Here is a 17,502-nt window from a genome sequence, read left to right on the forward strand (position 1 = left end):
CTTTACAAAGACTGTATGCGGTGTCAAGCAGCAGATTCTGATCTTGTTCTGTACAGGGGCATTTCAATAGTGCCGGGAGCTATCTGATTTTCAGGCTTTCAGTTTATATCCTGTTGCCTAGGTGAAATGGAATTTTAGATGCAGACAGATCTGTTATCTCAGGGGGAAAAAAATCAAACAAGGTATTAATACAACATGAACGTGTTTACAAATTCTGGGAGAGGTTATGGCTTAGCTGTAAGTCTCTTCTACATGGTAGTGAGTTCAGTCCCAGTGATTGAGAGGGTCTCTGCAGTTTCACAACACAAAGTGGCTGTGCCAAGCAATTTTTCCCTTTATTGGTCACCTTTCTCTCATTGTGTGGGCTCAGTCCTGCCACACTCTTGCAGCCCGTTCATAAGACAGAAAGGACCACGTTGGAAGAAGAGAGAGCAAACTGATTATCTATACAGTCTCTTCTAACCTAAACCATTCTATGATTTTAATAGTTTTCCTCAGATTAATGATTTTTTTTTCCTGTCAAGTTAAAAAGATCCACAGGAATTGCTAAATTAACTCTTTGAGGTGCTCAGACTAGTAGCACTTAATCAGCAGTGACAACAGCAAAAGTCAGTGTATTTACCCAAAGACATCTCATGAGCCTCAGTGAACCACCACAAATTATCAGCCTCTGAGGGTTTCAAGCTCTAGATAATATTGGTGTCCTTCTCTCCTGCCAGGGGTTAGTCATGCTGATGCTCGGCAGCCTGGAAAGTCTCCCAGCTTTAGCGTGAACTGGATTGTGGGGAACACCGATCTGGAGGTTATCAATGCCACAACAGGAAAGAGGAACTGTGGAAGCCCCTCACGGCTCTGCAAGCACATGCTCTTTGCCCGGTGGGCAAAGCTTCATGGCAAGGTAGGCCTGGCACACTGATGGGATACTGCTGCCAGCAGCAGGTGGGCTGATCTTTACCCGGTAGTCAACCCTGTCTTGGGAATCTCATGATGAAGGTACATCCACAACCGTTGTCCAGCATTCCTCCTGATGGGACCTGGGTTGGGCCAGAGGTTACTAAAAGCCAAGATCCTATGGTAGCTGAGGTCACACAGAAAGCCAACAGCAAAATCGCAGGCACATTTGGAAGGAGCGTGTGTTCTGGTTGTCCGTGGCTCTAGGTTCAAGCTCAAGCAAGCAATGTTGAATGCCAGTCAAGCACAACAAAAAAAATTTCACATTTTGCTCCAAGTATCTCTTTGTCTACAAGGGGAGTCCTCAAACTACCAAGTCTCAGAGGCCTGAGAACAGCATTTGTCACAGCCTTGGAAACATCTATATTTCATTGCCTACACAGCAATTTAAACTGCCAAATTCAGCTGCTCCCAGTCTCACTCTAGTTAGCTGATTAAAGCAGGTACTATGGATTGGTCATTCCTTTTCCCTCACCCACTCCCCTAGATGTGTTATTTAATATTGATAATACCTAGCTACTCCTCAAAAGGTGACTTCACCAGATGCTGAAGTCTCTCTGATTTCATTACTCAGTAGCAGTACAAGCAGTACAGGCTATACTTAGTTAAAATGACAACCACTCCTTGACAGCTGGACTTCCTCTAGAGAAGTTGGCTATGATCTCCCACAATAGCATGGAAGTCAATTTGCCACTGCACTTCACTTCCCATGGATGGAGACAGGGACAGGGACAGATGGATGGCTTAAACTACAGGGTGGAGCCTAGAGCTGAAGGAAATGAATAGAAAAAAGTTCATCTGGAATATGGGGAATAAAAGAAAAAAAAATGGTATGGGAAGTAAAGGAGAACCAAAGGGAGTTGGAAGTAGTGAGCCAGTTTTGAGGGCTGAGTGAGTACCTTGGAGCCTTTTGCTTGCCAAAGGTTGGGAAACACAAAGTTGAGGAGACACAGATATAACAGCATTTTGAAACAGAAATGGGCCTAATATATAAAGAATGCTTTCTGCAGTCAAAGTCCAAAACCAAGTCAAAGAAAAAGGTATTATAACAGCAATTCAAATCAATGCTGTGATTTTACATGAATAGCATTTGGCCATCTAGCAAAGGGCAAGGCTTCAATGTCTTCTGAATGCTTGTCTCAGACATTTCCTTTGTTTCTATCATTATTCTTGTTTTGGAGTCAGTGTTTGTCTTCCTACCTAAACTTTCAAGAAGGTGCTGGGGAAGAGGAGCACCTGAGTCAGCAAGACTGACTCCTTCTATTATGAGCAGCAGGGAAAACATGCAGTGTTTCTTCAGCTCACCTTCTTTCCCTGATACAATACTATTTTGCTATATGAAGGCTTGTCAAGAATTGTCCTTCAGTCTATAAAAAGGGGACAAGAAATAAATCATTTTATTAAGTGCCCAAACCTTATTCATATGGAGAAATTAATGAACAAGGCAGAGAGATGGCAGGGAAGATTGCAGCCCCTTCCACCAGCAAACCCATTCAGGAAGGCCCATGTAACCCTCGGGCTGGAACACTACCTCCTGCACTGGCTTTGCCAAACACCTCGAAGCTGAGCAGGCCCATGGAGTGTATCCACATGGCACCAAGCAAACCAGATCAGCTCATTCCAAGCTGCATGATTGCTCTTTCCTGGAGTCTCTCTTTCAGAATTTCCCCATTTTACAGAGAAGAAAAACAGTGTTGTTTACTCACCAAGGCTGTGCTTTTAATGGTGTGTTTTCCTACAGGGTGCTATTTCACTGGCTTGTAAGCATTGGACTTTCACCTGCCTGCTTGCTCTAGGGCTTTTTCCAGACTTTGGGTTCTTTCACATCATGTCAAAGTCTCACTGCTGTTTTGGTACTGCCGAGGCTTTGGCACGTCAGAGAAAGCTGTTTGGTTCTTCTGCACAACTCAGGGTACTGCAGTCTCTGTGTGCTCCAGGTGTGCGTGTGTGCAGGCACTGTCTGTCTATCTATCTATCTGACTGGTTGGCTGGCAGCAGTGCTCACTCCTCCAGCGGCATGGATGCAGACACTAATTTCTGTCCCATTATGGGCAGTTCTCACAGCATTTCTGACAATAACAGATACAAGAAGGAAAAGGGAGAGTACACAAGGAGCCTTTCCTCCTGTGGTCTCCTAAAGCTGTTCAGCCAACCTGGGCACGTTATTTAAAAATTCTCAGACTGGGTTTTTCCCTTTCTTTTCTAAAAATCATCTCAACCAAAAGGTAGACAAATGCACAAAACCAAAAGGTAGACAAATGTTTGCTGCTGCCAGTGCCAGCACCAAGGCAGAGCTGTTTACCTTCCTACTCTTTGCAATGGTTTGGAACAGTGTCGCAGGCATTCAATGCTTCCATTTTTGTTGTTGTTGTTAATCCAAAGGTAAACACACAAAGAACATTGATAGTTTGTTTGTTGCTGATGACATGTAGACAGGAAGATTATATGGCTACTGAACCTCCTGTTTCTCTTGGCTCGATGTCTGATTTTTATTATTATTTTATTTTTCCCCTTCCCTGCTTCTTGCTCTGCAGCTGAGCACGCGAACACCAAGCCATGGAGACATGCCATCGATGTACAGTGAGGCGAAGCTTGTGGCTCAGACATACCAGGCTGTCAAGCAGCAGCTGTTTAAGGCATTTCAGAAAGCCGGGCTGGGCACCTGGGTGAAGAAACCCCCAGAGCAAGATCAGTTTCTACTGACTGGGTAAATCACTCAACACCTTTGCTATGCGACCAGATCGAATCAGCTTGTGAGGAGGCTGGGCAGGACTGAGAATGGAAGCGATTTGGTATTTAATAGCAACCTCCACAGAAATATTTTATTTTAATTCTGTATTGGAAAAACATAAATATAAATATGTCTGATGCACTGAAGTTGACCTTAGAAAACTGCTTTTTCATGATCCTTTCCCAAGAATGCACCTGTCCAAATTAGAATGTCAGTCCCACAAAGATTTTGCTTGTCATAGTTTATTGCTGTTGGTATTCACAATCTGAGATGTTAGCAGGCCACCTGGCAGATCCCAAACAGAATTTGTTTTCCCTCACAGAGTCAGTGCAAGAGTCATCACTGAATAATGGAAAACAGTAAGCAGAGATGAAAGCACCCCAGGCACTAAGCAGGGCCCTGGGCATCCATAGTCATCCACAAATAAAGGTGTTGAACCTCTATGCAAAATCATCCTGTTCACTGCCTAAATCTGTGACAAAGAATTTGGGCCTTGAAGATATGCAGAATTTTTAAGCTCCACTTCCCACTGCTGACTCTGAGCACAACGCTGGGCGTCAGCTTTCTCTTGTTGTTTACACTGCACTCCTCTGATGCCGTGGACATTCTACTTCCCACCATTCCTCTGATCCTGGCCATGAGTTTCACACACTGCAAATCTGAATTATCTGAGCCCATTCACACCACACTTGTCCCATTATAAACCGACTGGGTGTCCCTCACCCACTGGGGCTGGGGCTCTCCATGGTGCTGAGCTGTAGGATCACTGCGAGGATGATCCCAGATCCAGAGATCAGGGAATGGCTGCAAATCATTCAGGCTGGAGCCAGCAACCTGGGCCTCAGATCTCACAGCACTTGAGAATCCACCACTCTAAATTAAGTCAGTGTGAGCTCAGGATGTTCCCAGTTGTGTTGGGTATCCACAACAGACATCCCAAACTAGGCAGTATGTTTGGTACTTGGCTCTTTCCTGCCTCAGTTTCTCCATCCGCAAAATGGGGATAATAACATATGCTTCACATCTGAAGAAGCTGGCAGGAACAGAGTGTTCTGGACAGGTCCCAGATAAGCCAGATGCTGTCACTTTTACAGCGAGTTTCACCTCTGCACACCGTCCAAATTGACATAAGTGCAGTAGATCTACAAACTTGGGTAAGGTCCCTCTCCATGTAAGAGTTTCCAGATTCTAACTCTGTATAAATGACAAACATTATTGTTTTTCAGTTAGGAGGCAAATAACCTTTCCTGTAGAATTGTAACTAGATCTGATGTTATCTCATTTTTGAATCATCCCAAAATTCATCAGAATGCAAAAGACGCTGTCATGGGAGAACCAAGCTTTGATAGTCCCACTGCAGAATCAACCTTCAAATGCCCTGCATATTTCTTTTGTGTTTTTATTATTTTATTTTTTTTTCAATGACAGGATTTGCGGGTATGTAACTACTGTTTTCTTTTTATTCTTGTGATTCTCTTTAAACCTGTATATAACATGCTGCTACTGATTTGTGATAATTGTCTTGGTATTTTCTCAGAACTGTCAGGTTGAGTTACTTTTCAAACAACACAAGGCTCATATTTTTCCATGTAATTTCCTTTACATAAGAAACTGTTCCTATCAATAAAGATAGATGTTCTTTGTATAGGGTTTATCATGTTTGGAGAGCCATATTCAGTAAATACATTGTTTATTGATGCCCACAATAGAATAGCTACAGTATTTTGATGAAATTTTATTTTTAGATTATAAACTGCAAGATGTATCTATAGTGTCTTGTATAAAAACAATTGTGATAAACTAGAATTTTTAAATTAGATAAAATAAAGCTCCCCCCTTCCAGGAACCTTTTCAACAAAATAATACATTCCATATTAACTACCAAAAATATTTAAATAATAATAATTAAAAAAAATCCTTAGAGTAGAAGTAGTTAAAAAAAAAATACCCAAGACGTTTTAAGTAATGGAAGCATTTTGTGGTACCCACTTTGTCAATATTTTAACTACTTTCTCAGCCATTCTGGTTAGCATTCTGAATATTTCTGGCACCTGCTGGAGCTTCTCACTCCCTTCACGTGGTCCTTGCCTCCAGCACAGCCATCCCTACTGCAGAGCCCCTGCAGCGTCTGGGCGACAGGGGAGCAGCAGGAGGGCTCGGGGTCATGACCATGGCCAGAAGTACAGCAGATGCTGTGGGTAATGCTGGTGGTGATGGTTGCAGGGGCTGTTCCCAATGAGGGAGGGAAGCCATAGGAGAACCAAACTGGAGGATGAGGCTTTTAGGCAGAGACCCACAGGACATGGGGAAGCAATATCTTTTGCTTTTCCTCTTCAAGTTAGTCTTCACCTGGCATGCGAGAGACCTTAAGGCTTCTCCTTACATTTCCCAGCCCTTCGCTGCCCTCCTTCAGCCCCAGCACAGCGGCTGCTCAACAAGTGCATAAAGCTCCACAGGCTGGTGTTGCAGCCAAGGTGACAACAAAAGGCTGCACATGGTTATTTTTAAGAATGAAAGGAAAAGCTTGGCAAGATTTAATTATCCTTTGTTGCAAGAAATACATAAATGAAATCCTGGATTGGGTTGCAGTGGGGATCAAATGGAGCTCCCACTGCAAGTGGGCATCAGCTTGTCCCTCTGAAGGCAACGAAGTTGCCCCTCCACTTGCACAAGGGTTGAATGTGACCTTAAATGTCTACTTCTTCTCATTATGTGCAGTGATAGAGTGTGATGGGACCAGCTCCCAGAAGCACGCATGACCTACATGCAGCATTTCCTGAAGCAAAGGAAAACTTGCTCAGTAGTAATCTTTTAGCGAAGATTCTGTACATAACACGCATGAGTGAATGGCAATACTGTACTAATGGATGTACATTTGTAACATTTGTAAAAAAAAATAAAAAAGAAAAAAGAAACAAGAAAGGACAAGAGAAAATAAATCTGAATTTACATATGTGAATTTGCTGCTAAATTCTGTAAATTGCACTTCAGTGATACCTGATAAGTGAATGTTTCTGTTAAGTGAATAAAATGCCAAGTAAAATTGTTCTTTCACTGTTTGATGACCATTTTTTCACAGTGCCTTAGGAATCAGTTTGCAAATGCTCCAAGATACACTAATATTTTACACACATAGTAGATCTCTAGTCAACACGTTCTTGTTCTGTTTGGATTAGATCTGTCATAAGAAACATACACTTGCATTGATGGTTGCTGGGAGGGAAGAAGCCTTCTAGGGACAGTCAAAGATGACTGAGATCAGTCTGCCACCAACTTATTTCCAGGTTACTCTAGAAACTCTTTCTCAATGAAAATTAAATACGTCTTTACAAACTCACACGTCACGTGACTTGCTGTCTATAGCTGCTTCAGAAAACTGAAGTGATATACAAAAGGCCTGAGGTCAGTGCATCTTTGCAGACCATTTCATCAGTGGAGTGGCCCTGGATCCCTCCTGAGTTAAGTTCCTCCGCCTTAAGTATTTAGTTACAGCAGACAAGAATCACACTGAGCCCAAATGATATCATCTATGCAAAAGTTTAACACATTTATTGCTTAGGTGCTGAGATTATTTCCTCCAGCCATTCCTTACAGAGATCTCCAGTGTTACCAGCCTTTCAGAAATGCCAACTGTAAAAGTATTAACAGTTAAAATTTTCTAGAAAGAGACTTTCTTACCCTTCCTTGTGAAGATTTGTTTCCAGGATTAAATTGAGTTTAACAGCTTCCAGTGAGCCCCCTCAGCTCACTGGACCCCACAGAAATTTGTTTGCTCTTGTTGAAGAATTTGATGCTGGATCTGCATGGGCCATTCCATGGGTCTCTTTCCTGGCACAGCAGAATATCATCAGTGGCTACGCATATCATTTTTTTCAAGGTTAGACACTGCAGCAGTTGCCTGTCCTTAGCCTGAGTCTATGTTTCTATGGGAAAGGTAGGAGAGAGGAAGAATAAAACATTTACAGGGTGAGGTTTTCTTCGTGCAAAACTTACGGTGAGCTGATTCATCCACACTGGACTTGTGACTTGAATAATAAAAGCATCAGATTCTCAGCATTTATAGATCTCAACGTTTTTCACATAATAAATTATATCCTTTATATATTATATAGTATATAGTTGAAGCAAATCCCATCATCTATCTTCTCACCACAGGCTTGTTACTTCCCTACCAGCAAGGATGCTCAAGCCAGCAGAACAATAAGAAAGGAGAGAAGCTACACCAGTAAGGCTGCTTGTGCCACTAACCACACTCAAAGTGGTGAAGTTGTCATTATTTTCAAGTAGAAAATGTAGTAGAAAGCCAGAATTCCTGGCTTGTTTGATAAGCAGCATCAGCTTGCCCCACAGAGGAGCTTCAGAGGGGACACATTCCACCTCCAGTTCCAGATATGAGCCATGAAAGGGGTGACAGCCTCATATGTCTCCATGATCCCCATCACCTGGGGCTCCCTGCCAGCCTTCCCAGCATCCTGGGAGCCTCAGCCCACACCTGGGCAGTTTGGCCATGTCTGAGCTCACCACAGGTGGTTCCCAGCCTGTTTTCCCCTCCACAATCAGCTGCTAGTGCCCAACTATGGCAGGCACTGCGATGTGATTTGGCTGCTGAAAACAACTACAAAGCAGTCATTAGAGGAAATTATATGGATGGATTCTGTATTTAATCTCATTGAGTTTAAAGGCTAAATACCAGAACTGCACTTAAAACTTTACAGGCATCCACCCCAGGATCATCAGACGCAGTTATTTCTTTTCCAACTGTATATTGGAAAAACAACAACATAAAACACGAACAAGCTGGTATATCAGCTAACAGAGGGCTTGAGAGAAGTGCTTGTTTCTGAAATGAAATAAATAAGTCCTTCTGCTGCAGTTAAACCTCAATAGCCCTGCTTGTGTGTTGAAGAATGAAATAGCAATTTAAAAGCTTTTTAAGCCCTTTGATTCATTATTGTTGTGCCTACTTTCCGGCCCTTAGACCTGATTAATTTGGTTGGTTTCAGCTTGATCATGTGGATACACTAGTTTAGCTGGAAATTTGTGTGAAGTCACAGAAAAGCTGCAACTTTTTCAAGCATAGCGACAGACTGTTTGGGTACAAAGACACACACATACAAAATGCAAACAAAAAAGCACACAAAGGTATGTAAGCACATCCATACATATGGACACATGTAGAATTTTTTGTCAAGCTTCCTGAATAAATAATTCGGCCTTGGAGAAAGGGGATTCATAATCATTGTCTTTTCAGCAATGAAATGGTTCTATTCAAATGCTTCGTTCAGCCTGGCTTTCCTGGCAATTAAATCCTCCATTAGATAAGTTTATGTTCTATTTTATCAACTTCCATTGTGTTACAGAATTACTTCCAGCAGACCATGAAAGCCTTGTTCTGCCCAGGAGAGGAAAAGGTTCTCTTCACTCTCCTTTGGCCCTGAACAGACACCTTCACAGCAGTGCTCACCAAGGAGAGAGGCAGATCCTTCCTTAACACCCAATGGGACCAAAACAACCAGGGGTGAAAGGAAACATTTTCAGACGTAACAAGATGATTTACACACTATCACACCCTTGACACCACAGAATCCTGAAATCCTGACTATTACACAGAGCAGTGAGACTTGGGCTTATCAACAGCAGATTTCAGACATAGTCAACACCTAAACCCTACACTGCTGGGTGCCAAACCCCTGTTCAGCCTCTCAGCCTCTCACATTAAATATTCTCTAGAGTTTACATATCTTCTGGATATGCCTTGTCTTGGCTGCCTGCTGTGAGCCTGGAGCTGATCAACTCTGTGGTTTGAGACCCGTTCAGACTCATCTACACATACTACCTGTGGTCCTCTCAGAACAAGATCATGCCCAAGAAAAAAAAGGAGAGCTCCTCTTTGTTAGGTAACTCAGCTGATAAATGTCTCATGCTGCTGTATAAAGGGGCAAAAGAGCACTGAAATCAACAGAACAACAGGCACTTTGAAAGAAATTTATCAGGAGGATACACTTTACATTTATGATACTGTACACTATACGGATGAAGCTAAATTACTTGCTATAACTGAATAACCTTTTAGCATGAAAAAAAACAAAAACACATGAGGAAAAGGGCAAACATGAGTTCTTGCGTAGGCATTACCTTCAAGTTTGGAAGAGCCACAACTTGGTTCCTAGGCCTGATGCACCTGTACTCAGTGGAAACCGAAACCATCCATCACTGCCATCTGAATCTCTGCATCAGAATTTCCTTGCTGTGTCTCAGCACTTCTCAGCTGTATTTTTTTCACATCTGTCCCAGTAACAATTTGACCCTAGCACAGGTGGGAGTATATTTGTACATTCAGCTCCATAAGTTCAGCTCTATTTTCTATGTACGTGGCTTTCTTAAAATGTTCTTTTATCTTATGGAGGATTACTCAAGGAATGATGCAGAGATCAGAAGTAGCTGATCTGTCCACATTTGTCTCTCTGCTTACTTATCTCTCTTGAAGCACTGTGGCAAAAGCAAAGATTGACTAAATCTGAAAATCCTTGTTCACTCAAGAAGTGACACAGAGGTCCTGCTATCCCAAAAGTGTCATTGAGATGTACCAAAACGTAATTTTGGCCCACTGCCGTACAAGGTAATCAAACTAAGGTATAACTGTTAATTTAACACAATTCCATTGAATTCAAAGGACTCATACTACTGTAATGGAGCAGAATTCACTTTATGAAGGAGCCAGTGTGTTAAGGTCAGATGAAATAGGCACATGAAAGCACTTCATCATTCCTTCTCCTTGTACTTCACTGTGCAACTCAATGATTTGCACCACTGAGTGCCAAAGCAGCCTGCTAGTGTCTCTAGACAAGGCTGGCTGAGGATTACCCTCTGAAATGACATTAAACTGGTGAAGCATTTCAATGCTTTTAGGATTGGCCAGCGCGAGCCATACTCTAATCCTGCTTCAAACTCCTCACCTTTTTTGTCATATTTCCTCGAGTTTTCATGTGGAAAAAGCTCTGTGCAGGCACTGCAGTGAAGATTAGTCTTTTGTGATAAGGTAGGAGGGATAGTTCAGTGATCTCACATGTGGCACAGCAGTTCAACACCTCTGTCATTCAGAGCAGATCCATAGCATTATTTTCAGATGTAGCTCTTCAACATTTATTTTTTTAATAAACATGCTCAGTTTCTGCTGTTGGTTCTTTCTCCTCCTTGTCACTTGATCCAAATGTCCCCAACAGAAAGCAGTAGCATCAGTCCCAGTGTTTCAGTCTCACACTGACACAGAGGTCTGGTGCTGCTGGGGTACGCTGCTAGTTAATTAATAGAAGCAAATGTAAAGCAACACATGAAGAAACCACAAACCAAACTAAAAACATGTTTTAAATGAAGTGGCCCTCCATCTTTTACAGTCAGGTATGCAGTAGCTACTGACATAATTGTTACTAATATTATCATTACTGGTCAACTGTTTGATACTTCTTCCATCCTCTATGGTGCCTGTCTTACCACTGAGGGTGTTCTATGCCAAATGGGGATGAACTGAGGAGGAGATGTTGGGTATTAGAGTTACCTGGAGTCCTCCACACTAGTTGAGTTGTGCCTGGAGGAGATGGAGAGTGTGCGGTCACTTGTCTTAACCCAGCCTTCATTTCTGCTTCCCTCACCTGTAACAAGGCCATAGGAACCAGCAGGGGTGATTAAAGCATTATTGTCACCAGCCATAAGAGAGCACGGTCATGAGTCCTCTTGGCCTTTAATAACTGCCAGCCAAAGAGAATAAAACAATATTAATTTATATTCATTACAATAAATTAATAGACTAGAGCCCTTCAGTCCTTCACATCCCTCTCCCCAAGCTCTGGCTGCAGCAGCAGGTGCTGGGGAGATGGTAGGGGCAGTCCAGGAAAAGAAGCAAACCAACCAGCTGGCCCCAGGTCCGCTTCCAAATGAAAAAGCTCTCCATGTATCCAAGGGGTGCTGCAGCTCACAGGCTTTGGAGTGTCTGTCTTTGTGTGTATGTCTCTGGATATGCACATATATATGCTATATTTTAATATATGTTATTTGCTTAAGGGTTACTTCCCATATGCCACATCAAGGTATCGGCACTGAATCATCTGGCCAGTGCTCCCACTAGCAGGAAAATAGGAATAAGAGGCTGTTTGTCTCTTTGTTTAAGCCCCTTTTCCTTTCTCTTCCCTCCTCCTCCTGCACATCCTGCCCTCGTGCTGCCATTCTCCCAAATGGCTTCAAATCACTAAGCTGGCACAAAACTGACACAGCAGAAAATATGATAAATGCTTCTAAGGCTGGAGAGTTGGAGCCGTTTTCAGAGGGTCAAAAGGCTGAGGAGCTGGGGGAGGCAGGGAGGGGTGGGGCACAGGGGGATTTTCCTGTTTTACAGCTTCATCCTCAAGCACCACTGGTTTCTTTCTTATTTCCCCTCATTTTGCAAACACAGTTTCACAGAATCACAGAATCGTAGGGGATGGAAGGAACCTCCAGAGATCATCGAGTTCAACCCCCAATTTGTCTTTCCTCGGCACCTCTGAGTGCCTTGGAGCCATCCTGGGGCACCCATGGGGAAAACACAGCCTTGTGCAGATGCTCCATCAGCACAGCAATGCTCTGCACTGGCTCTGGGGAAAGGAGGGAAGTCAGATAAGATATAAGGAATTCCCAGCCCTAGCATTAAATCAGCAAGAGTGGCATTTCCAGGGATGCTGATGAGACAAGGCCAAGCTTCTGGAATGCTGATCTGAGAAGCCCAAATATAAGGAGGACTGTTGTGGTTTATCCTGGCAGGTGGCTCAGCACCATAGAGTCATTTGCTCACTCTACCTGGAAATTCCTACGTTCCAGTTTCTGGCCGTTTCCCCTTGTCCTGTCTCCACACACTGCTGAAAAGAGTCTGGCCTCACCACTTTGCCCCCCACTCCTCAGATATTTATAAACCTGGATCAAGTCCCCTCTCAGTCTTCTCAAGGCTAAACAGACCCAGTTCACTCAGTCTTTCTTCACAGGGGAGATGCTCCAGGCCCTTCACCATCTTTGTGGCCCTCCGCTGGATTCTTTCTAAGAGATCCCTGTCTTTTTTGTACTGGGGAGCCCAGAACTGGACACAATATTCCAGATGAAGCCTCACCAGGGCAGAGTAGAAGGGGAAGATCCCCTCCCTAGACCTGCTGGACACGGTCTTTTTAATACACCCCAGTATGCCATTGGCCTTTTTGTCTACAGGGGCACACTGCTGGGTCATGACCAACCTGTCATCCACCAGGACGCCCAGGTCCCTCTCTGCAGAGCTCCTGTCCAGCAGGTCATCCCCCAACCTGTACTGGTGCATGCTATTATTTCTACCCAGGTGCAAGACTCTACACTTGCTTTTGTTAAACCTCATCAGGTTTCTTACAGCCCAGCTCTCCAACCTGTCCAGGTCTCGCTGAATGGCAGCACAGCCTTCAGGCATGTCCTCCCAATCCTCCCAACTTTGTATCATCAGCAAACTTGTTGAGGGTGGCTGCTATCCCTTCGTCATGGTCATTGATGAAGATGTTGAACAGGACCAGACCCAGCTCCGACCCCTTGGGAACACCATTAGTTACAGGTCTCCAACAGGACTCTGTACCACCAATGACAATCCTCTGTGCTCTGCCAGTCAGCCAGTTCTTAGCCCACCTCACTGTCCACTCATCTATCCCACACTTCCTCAGATTTGTTATAATGTCATGGTTGACAGTATCAAATGCCTTGCTGAAATCAAGGTAGACTACTACTGCTTCACAGCAGCTGAGAACATCAGTGTGTTAGAAACATTGATTTTCTCCTAGAAACAAAACATAGCATCATGTCACACACCAAAGAAAACAATTCCATCCTAGCTGAAACTAAGACAGGGACCAACCTCACAGCCTTACTTGCCCCATGTGCTCCTCTCTGCCCACCTCACTCTGAAAATGCCATGGCCTTTCTATGGCATTTCATGGGCAGAGCAGAAGATTAGGTCCCTAGAAACAGATTTTTATACATAGGTAAGATGCTTATTGTTCCCAAAATACTCATATTGGAATAGATTGTCCAGAGATGTAGTAGATGTCTTGCTCCTGGAGACATTCAAGGTCAGAATGGACAGGGCTCTGAACACCCTGATGGAGCTTTATGTGTCCCTGTTCATGACAGGGCAGTTGTACTACATAACCTTTAATTGTCCCTTACAACTCAAATGATTCTATGGTTCTCTTATATTATCCATAGTATGTCTAGTCCACCTCTTGTCCTTACCGAAGCAGTGAATGACACACAGTTTGTATGTTCATCTCTCACTGATGAAAAACCAAGAGCAGCGTGCCAAGCTGGCCACGGTGAAACCCCACAGGTGAGCAGTGCCTCCACAAGACCATGTGTCCTTTGGGCAAATCCAGCTTCCTATGAGCCTTCCTGCTACCTCCACACATAACTCAGGGTAAAGGGCTCTGCCTTAGTGAGACAGAGATCGTATGCAATGACCCTGTGGCCAAGGACTGAGTCAAGTGGTGGGGAACCCTCCAAACATCAGTTATCTTTACATCTGGGGGGCCCTGAATGTTTGGGATTGTGTAGCTTAGCATGGAACATCAAAGTTTTTGAACTGGCAACCAAGGTCCCCTGAGCTCAAGCACTTACATGATTTCATTATCAATAAATATTTGTGGAACATAAGAAAGGATGACAGCTAGACTTCTTTTTTTAATAGAACACATTAAAATAAATGTAAAATCTGTTCTATGTCATATGATATTATGGTGTTTAATTGGTAATCGTGTTAGTAACATGTTTGTTTACAATATGCGTACACACACACATAATTTAAAACACGCATACTACCTGATGCAACCCATCTTCTTGTCGCATCAAGAACTAATGCTAAAAACAGTACAATAAAATCCCACAGAATTTCTGAGCACTACCCCAATACAGGTGGTTTTTTTTTTATCCTTCCCAAGAAGAAAATCCAGCCAAGAAGGCTTCAGTCCTTTCTCAGCAGCAGGTCAGCATCTCCTCCCCCACCTTTCTTGGATGACCCACAGTGAAGCAGCCAAAGTAGCAAAGCCTCCAGGTTTGTGTTTCTCTTGTAACACTCTGAAATGTTCTGTATTTCACTGCTGGAGTAGTTAGGTGCAACATCTATTTTTTCAGATCTTCCTATCCATCACCCGGAACATATAGCTGAGGTGTTTGGCTCCAGTACATTTACATGGTAATCAAATCATTAGCCTGGGGGAGGCATAACACATTAACGACTTCAGAAATGTTGGTTAAACTCCAGTCCTGATCAAAGAGACCAAAATTTATTGTCGTTCCTCTAATAGCCGTGTGGTAACCAAAATGAAATCAATTTGATGAAGATAATTAGCTTCCCATCTCCATCGCCACACGCTTAGAACAATTAGGTGGAATGAACTTCCCCTGCTAGCAATATGATACTGTTAGCACAGACTAAAATACTTCAATAGCAACAGCCAGGAAACCTTTACTGGAACAACTATTTCTTAAATTTGAAGTTGCTGGTTCACCAGAATCTGAATGTACTCCCAGGAGATTCAGTATCACATGCACAGTTCCTGTGCAGAGCTCACAAATAGGCACTGGAAGAGGTCTTCTAGAGCAGACTGGCATCATCTCAGGCCTTTGCCTGGGCTTGGAACTCCTCCTTCCTGCTCCTGAAGAGTGGATACAGTGCCCACTGCTGGGGCAAGGCTGGTCCCTGTAAGCTCAGCCAGAGACATCCCATTGAACACAGATAATGGCTTCTGAGGAAGCCTGTTCAATGTGCCCTGGCAAGGTGGCAAGGGAGGATGCCAAGGTGAAGCTCAGCAACACTTTGGGACAGGAGGGTGGCTGCTCCCACCAGCTGGGTTAACCATAGGCTCTGTATCCCACCTCTCCCATTTGCCAAGCTCCAAGCACAATTATTTTTCTCATTGAGAGGTCTTTGTATCAGTTTGCAGCTGAGCAGGAAAAGTAAATTAAACCTCTGTGGAATAAGGAAACCTTCTTCCAGTTTCATACTTACTGGACCCAGAATTTCTCTTTGCCTGAGCTTCATAGGCAGAATATATTAGCTCCCACACTAATCAAATAATGGGAAACTTGATTTGTTCATATACTCATTAACAAGCAGTCAAAATGCTTTTCCAGTTTTCAAAAAAATAAAATATTCCATTTGTGAACATTCAGCTGATACTCATTTAATTTATTCTGAATGTCTGAAAACGTATATAATTGCATGGGTTTTAGCAGAAATGACCCATATCTTTTCAACACAGACCTTCAGCTACACAATAACTATTTCCAGCACTTTGAAACAGAGGTAAAAACTAAATGACTGAGGAACACAGGACTGACTTCTGGTCAAAGATTCTGAAAACTTCACCCAAATTTCCATTCTGTGCCTGTAAAAGAAACAAGATATTTTATTCCTGATATTATGCCATCTGGAAATAGCAGTCTTTGTATTTTCTCCTATTTTAAGACCTTACATTGTGCATATCTTAAAAGACAACTTTCCAACAGAAAATAACTTATTATATCACTTCTATGCAATTTCTGCCTTTGCATTTTCAGACAGTCCCTCTACAATATCTTCATGTTGTTTAGTGTTGCACCCAAATCAGTACAACATTTGATACAGGTTTTCCAGAAGCACCCCCAGACATCACAGTGAGAAGGATTTTATAGATGAAGGAGGTAGAAGCTCTATTTTCCAAAATAAAATCTACTGTGTGCCCTTTTCTCTTCCAATTGTGCCCCCCTTTTGCTGCCCTTGGAGTCCTCCCTGGGCACATTTTAGATAAGGGCAACCTATGTCTCCTTATCTGAAAGTCTCAACAAAGTTTATCTGGCTGATACTTACTTACTGAAGTCACAGTCACTGAAACTGACTTACTTGATTCCTCCTGCATCCTAGAAAAGGACTATGAATTAATCCTCTCATACTATGTATAACGAACAAGTTAATATACAAGAAAGAAATCTACCTAAAGCCATATAGTATGAAGTCATGTAACTGGCTTAGAAAGGTTCTGCTGATGGAGGCTGAGACAGCATTCCTGCAAGCCAGCAGTGCCTGCTTGTACTGTTCTTATACTATTCTAGAATCAGCCTTCATCTATTGTTAAAAACAGAGGGTAATTAGAGGTTGGCTTGGCCCACTAAAGCCATTTTGTAATATTTAACTTCTATTTTTTTAATTGGTAATCAGTCCAGGACCAAAGCAAGCATCCCTTTGGGCTCATTATGGATACTGTAAGTCTTTTCCAACCTTGGTGATTCTATCATCTCATAGTTCTCAGAATGTTTTACTAGACCTTGTTAGACCTCGAGGTTGTTACTTTAATTTCTTTTCAGCTGGATCTACTTGTGTACAATAGAATATGACTGTAACCTCAAACAGAATCTGAAGAGGATAGTTTATGTGCAAGGCACTATGCGCGTTTACCATGAGTATATAAGGAACCAAAGCTGTAAAGCAATTAGACTCTCCCCCCCACCCCCACCTCATTCTTCTTGATGAAGAAACCACACAAATTATTCGTGTACTTAATCACAGTCTTTGATATTCTCAGTGGAAATACTATGATGAATAATCAGAGCAAATGACCAAAATTCTTGTGTAATGAGCCCTGTGTTAATTGCCCCACTGTCCATTCAAATACAAAAAGTACTAATGAAGCACGCAGTCTCATCATCTTCAGACTGACTTTTGTTAGACCTCTGTTAGAAGTTATTCACCCAAGAGAAATAGCAGAACGTGATGAACTCCAGTGCAGGGCCTTGTCTTTCATCTGGAAGTGAAT

General features: G+C 42.9%; 1 protein-coding gene across 3 annotated transcripts in view; it reads left to right on the forward strand.

The window, feature by feature from the left end:
• Window positions 1-6,730, forward strand: part of ADARB2 (adenosine deaminase RNA specific B2 (inactive)) — a 287,416-nt gene extending 280,686 nt beyond the window's left edge. For all 3 annotated transcript variants that reach the window (XM_015853321.3, XM_015853322.3, XM_032442988.2), the window contains 2 exons: window positions 720-898; window positions 3,486-6,730. In XM_015853321.3, coding sequence (XP_015708807.2) covers window positions 720-898; window positions 3,486-3,662 — 356 coding nt within the window. In that variant the 3' untranslated portion in view covers window positions 3,663-6,730. The remainder of the gene's footprint in view (window positions 1-719; window positions 899-3,485) is intronic.
• The last annotated feature ends 10,772 nt before the right edge of the window (window positions 6,731-17,502 follow it).

This window comes from Coturnix japonica, chromosome 2 (genome assembly GCF_054131305.1).
Source record: "Coturnix japonica strain WE chromosome 2, WE-NBRP24, whole genome shotgun sequence".
NCBI classification, from domain to species: Eukaryota; Metazoa; Chordata; class Aves; order Galliformes; family Phasianidae; genus Coturnix; species Coturnix japonica.